Source organism: Pelodiscus sinensis, chromosome 20, assembly GCF_052426305.1.
Source record: "Pelodiscus sinensis isolate ZL-2025 chromosome 20, ASM5242630v1, whole genome shotgun sequence".
Lineage (NCBI taxonomy): Eukaryota > Metazoa > Chordata > Testudines > Trionychidae > Pelodiscus > Pelodiscus sinensis.
This window is the reverse complement of record NC_143071.1, coordinates 15,927,128-15,932,584: the sequence shown is the minus strand read 5'-3', so window position 1 is coordinate 15,932,584 and position 5,457 is coordinate 15,927,128. Positions and strand designations below refer to the sequence as shown.

The 5,457-nt window shown below is 41.3% G+C and overlaps 1 protein-coding gene across 1 annotated transcript; it reads left to right on the top strand.

Moving 5' to 3' along the window:
* The first annotated feature begins 390 nt into the window (after positions 1–390).
* WFIKKN2 (WAP, follistatin/kazal, immunoglobulin, kunitz and netrin domain containing 2) lies at positions 391–5,179 on the top strand. The gene is made up of 2 exons (XM_006125105.5): positions 391–890; positions 3,455–5,179. The coding sequence occupies exons 1-2, from the start codon at positions 690–692 to the stop codon at positions 4,964–4,966; spliced, it is 1,713 nt and encodes a 570-aa protein (XP_006125167.3). The 5' UTR covers positions 391–689; the 3' UTR covers positions 4,967–5,179.
* Positions 5,180–5,457: the final 278 nt, after the last annotated feature.

Below are 5,457 nucleotides of genomic sequence, written 5' to 3'. Positions count from 1 at the left end.
CCTACGGGTCCAGGGGCAATTTGCAAAGATGTATTGCTTTGCAGATCCTAAGTTTAAATATGTTTTCACCTCACTCCCATTGTTAAAATGTGATATCCTAGCTTTAATTGCTTCAATCCTATTAGTTGTTCTTTGAAACACGTGATTGTGTATTCCTTTGGTGTACAAAAATCCCTCTGATGGTGGCTTCATATTATTTAGACAAGCACTCTTTCAGTATGAAATGCCATTCTTAGTGTAGGGAAGTACTTTAGGTCTAAAGGGGTTAAGAAGGCCTCCTTGCATTCAGAAACATGCAGGGGTCCCACCGTGCCAGTTCCAGCCTTTTAAACTCTTTCCAGCTTTTTTTTCTTGCAACAAATCTGCCTGACTGCCACCAGGACATAGGAAGTGTGTGCCTGTCAAAGAAATCAAGTTTACCTTTTCCGACTTGTTAAACAGAGGCAGGGTATAAATACCGCTAACTCTGTACGGACTATTAGCATTTCTCTTAAAATAAGGGGGTTACTTCCTAAGACGTTTAATCCGGTGCAGTCGAGATCAGACTGCACTACCAACAAAGACGGGAAGGAAACCTGCAGAAGTTTGATAGAGGGCAGGTGGATTTGGACTTCTTTGAAAATATCAGGCACACAAAAAAATACCCAAACCCAATCCAATTGTTGACATTTCTCCGGAGAAATTCTGAGATGTTGTTGGTGTTATTCATTCGGTGGATGTGGATCTTGCTGGGGAAGACTACTGTTCTGTTGCTTCTGGAGGTCCCTCTAGAGGGTAAAGCTTTACCTCCAATACGGTATTCTCACGCTGGGATATGTCCAAATGATATGAACCCCAACCTGTGGGTAGATGCCCAGAGCACCTGCAAGAGAGAGTGTGAGACAGACCTGGTGAGTGATGCACATTTTTATATGCTTTGTCAAGATGTTTTGGTTGGTTGGTTTGTTAATTTACTCAAAGGGGTTGCAGTCTATTTCTATTGAAAATGTGTATATGATCCAAACCGGGAAACTCGTGCGTTTAACAGAAACAGTGCATATAACAATGTTTGATGACTCGGTTACATCAAGAGGAATTTTAATGGAGTCACTTCTTTAAGTGACCCGATGACTTTTGTGACTACATGGCTTTCATAGTTCAGCCTTCTCACTCACTGCCGCCATGCATCTGACGAAGTGGTTTTTACCCACAAAAGCTTATGCCCAGATAAATCTGTTAGTCTTTAAGATGCACAGGACTCCTCACTAAAGAGACCTTCAGCAGCTTAAACTCAGGAATTTGACATGTTACTGGGCCAGCTGACTGCATGTTACCATTTTTACCAACCTCACCTTTCTTTGTTGCCATCATCAAGGGTAACATTGCCTTCAAGAGACTTCCGTATGATGCCTGTTGATTGCTATGCGTGAAATATAAAGTCTGACTGTAGTTTGAAAAAAAAAACAGCACAGTAAAAATAACCATGCAGATGGGCTCTCCTGGGATGCCTCAAACTGTACACAGCTTACAAGTCAAAAGGTCACTTTTTGAAACTGCCAGCATAGCCAACTCAACATAGTATCTGAAATCCACACTTGCTCTCTCTGCTTCTAACCACATCTCCAGCAGGAAAGAGTTTGCAGTCAGAACCAAGCTGACAGTCACAATGCAGGAAAAGATTCAGCTCACTTTCTAGGAGCTGGATAGTTTCTGCAATGCTAAAAGTCAGGAAAAGATACATTTGGCAGGCCGTTAAGTAAATATTGTTTAAAGACAAAAAAGGAGCATATATTAAGATGTTATTATTGTTACATTACTTTTCTGATTACAATGGCCTTTTAAATTCAACCATCAGATGCATCAAAAATAATTACTACTCTCTTTCAAAGGATGAAGGAATACCTTTTGTAGTTTTCTGGTTAAAAAAAATCAGAATCCATTTGGGGGAAAAAAATCAGGTGTATAATGTGGCAGCACAGCATCCTATTCCAATTCTGAGCCTTTTGGACAGAAATAAACCAGAATAGTTTTGATGACTTCATTAGAGCTACGCCAGCATTATGTTCAGTACATTATGTTTTGCAGATTTGCTTTTGGACCATAGCGTTTCATAGTTAAAAATGGGAAAGAAGGTACAATAGTAATTCCTGTAGTTCCCATTAATGAAAAGATATTGTACACGAATAATGCTCATACCACTATTTAATTTGATGGCATTAAAAGACAGCATGACTAAATTTTGCTGTTTGTTACAGAGATGCCCAGCTAACTTCAATGAGATCAAAATTAGGTAGCTAAGGGTACAATTTCTCCTATTCTACATATGGTAAAAACAATTGGGCTTCATTAAAATAATCCAGAAACAACATATTGTCTACAGTTCTACAATCCACACAAATACTTTTTCAGTTTAGAAAGGCAAACTACTACTGTACTGTAATTAGCCACAGTTTAAAAATTTCCCATAACCAACATTGGATATAACATTATGTTTATCACTGATGCTGCATGTAGGACAGACCCAGTCACATGAGCAACAGCTAGCCCATAAGTGGGTACTTTCTCACGCCATGGAAAACAAAATAATTCTGGAGCAAAAACTTAGTTTGACTTTAATTCTGAGCTATTCCATTTATAACACGTTGTGAACAATCACAGATCCTTGGCAGTTTCCATTCCAAGAGTCTACTGCTAGTCTCAGAGAATACATATTTCTGAGGAAAATAAAAGGGATTGATGACTATAACCATTTGATAAGACTTTCCATCTGCTCTTAGTTCAGGATGCTTGTCCTTGGGCACTAAAAGAGGAACTGTTTAGATGGGGTCACTGTTACTGCGGTAACCAAATGTTCAATATGATTTTGTGAAGGATTTACTATGGCTTTAGGGACTTATATTGACCTTTTCTAGCACCTTCCATTCAAAGATCTCATAATAGTTGACCAACCTAATTAATTAAGCCTTACAGAATCCCCTCTGAGGTCAGATCTCAATGGGGAAGAAAATTGATTTAAGATACACAACTCCAGCTATGAGGATAGTATAGCTGGTGTCAATATACTTTAATCGAGTTTCTCCAGTGGCCCTACAGTGGGAGGTCAATGGGAGAAATGCTCCCATCAACTTCCCTTACTCCTCATAATCCAGTACAAGAGCATCATCAGCGTTTGATTTAGTGGGTCCTTACCAGATCCGCTAAATCAAACCCTGGTAGATTGATCTCTAGAGTGTCAATCTCTATGTAAACATAGACAAGCCCTATAATAGGGAAGTGAGGTTATTCCCATATTTCTCATGGGCAGAGACGTGAAAGGACATACCGTAGGTCATACAAGATGTCTGCAGCAGAACTGGGAATAGAACTGATTCTCTGGAGCCTAGTCCTTTGATTTAATCACAAGAAGGAAAGAAGGAATCTTTGCATTATTCAAATGAGAAACCCTCCCAATAACCATTTGGTTGTTTTGTTTTAGGAATGTGAGACCTTTGAGAAGTGCTGTCCTAACGTCTGTGGGACAAAGAGTTGCGTGGCAGCTCGGTACATGGACGTCCAGGGGAAGAAAGGGCCTGTTGGGATGCCCAAAGAGGCAACTTGTGACCGTTTCATGTGTAACCAACAAGGCTCAGAGTGTGATATCTGGGATGGACAGCCGGTATGCAAATGCAAAGATAGGTGTGAAAAAGAGCCCAGCTTTACCTGTGCCTCCGATGGACTCACTTATTACAACAAGTGTTATATGGATGCAGAAGCATGCACCAAAGGCATTACTCTAAATGTAGTCACTTGTCGGTACCATCTCACTTGGCCAAATACCAGCCCTATCCCACTGGAGACTACAGTGCGCCCTACCACAGCCTATTCAGAGACAACCATTATTGACATCCTACCACCTGCTCTAGTTAACAACCCAGTCCATCAGTCAGTCTATGTGGGAGAGACTGTTAGCTTTCTTTGCGACGTCACAGGCAGACCCAAGCCAGAAATTACATGGGAGAAGCAAATAGATGGTAAGGAAAAAATCATTATGAAGCCGAACCACGTCAGGGGGAATGTTGTGGTCACCAACATTGCACAACTGGTCATCTATAACACCCAGCTGCAAGACGCAGGCATTTACACGTGCACTGCGAAAAACATCGGCGGCCTTCTCAGGATCAATTTCCCGCTGTCTGTGGTCAAAGGAGAACCTGCATCGAAAGAGGCATCTCAGAACAAAACCCATTTCCCAACCGATGAGTGTCTGAAGCAGCCAGACAGCGAAGACTGTGGGGAGGAGCAGACGAGGTGGTATTACGATGCAAAGAAAAACAACTGCTTTACATTCATCTATGGGAACTGTAACAGCAACCTGAACCACTTTGAGACCTATGAGAACTGCATGTTAACGTGCATGAACGGCCCAATCAACATCTGCAACCTGCCAGCCCTTCAGGGCCATTGCAAAGCCTACGAACCCAGATGGGCGTACAACAGTCTGACCAAGCAATGCCAGTCGTTCATTTATGGTGGCTGTGGAGGCAATGAGAATAACTTTGAGAGCAGAGAGGCTTGCGAAGAGATGTGCCCTTTCCCAAAGAACACGCACTGCAAAGCCTGCAAGCCTCGCCAAAAGCTGGTGACGAGCTTCTGCAAAAGTGACTTTGTCATCCTGGGCCGTATAACGGAGCTAACTGAAGACCAAGACTCAGGACACGCCTTGGTGACCGTGGAGGAGATTCTAAAAGATGAAAAAATGGGTTTAAAATTCCTGGGGAAAGAACCTCTTGAAATCACCCTTTTAAACATGGACTGGAGCTGCCCATGCCCCAATATGACCACAGTGGATGGTCAGCTTATCATCATGGGTGACGTCCACAATGGGATGGCTGTCTTGCAGCCAGACAGCTTTGTGGGCATCTCCAGTGTGCGGCGTGTACGGAAGCTCCGAGAAGTCATCCACAAGAAAACCTGTGAGCTTCTGAAAGAATTCTTAGGATTACACTAACCTAACTCATGTAGGTCAGCCTTTCAGATCTGTGTATTATATAGGGCTAACACAAGCAAGGCTAGTATGGAAACTAAAGACAGGCTACTGTCTGAAGATACAATGTATTTTAATACACAGAGCCCTTATTTTAATCCATTAATGATGCTTAGCAACAATGTAGTATGCCCTTTGGCAAGCACATAAAATACCAAATGAATGGCTATTAATCTTACACTGAAATCAACTTGTTTGTATAGAATTGCCATTTACCTAGCTGACTTACGTCAATAATTATATAATTCTTGTGTAGTTTCCAACATAAATGACCCAATTCATAGCTTTTTTGTAGCTAATTGATACACAGCTAAATTGCACATACTGTCAATTTAATCTGTCTCACTTATGGCATGGAAATGTTATAGTAAATCATTAAAAGACAGTGAGACTCTTTTGTTTCCTCATGGTAACACTAAGCACATTACAAGAGAAAAAACTAAATTGTTGTCTAT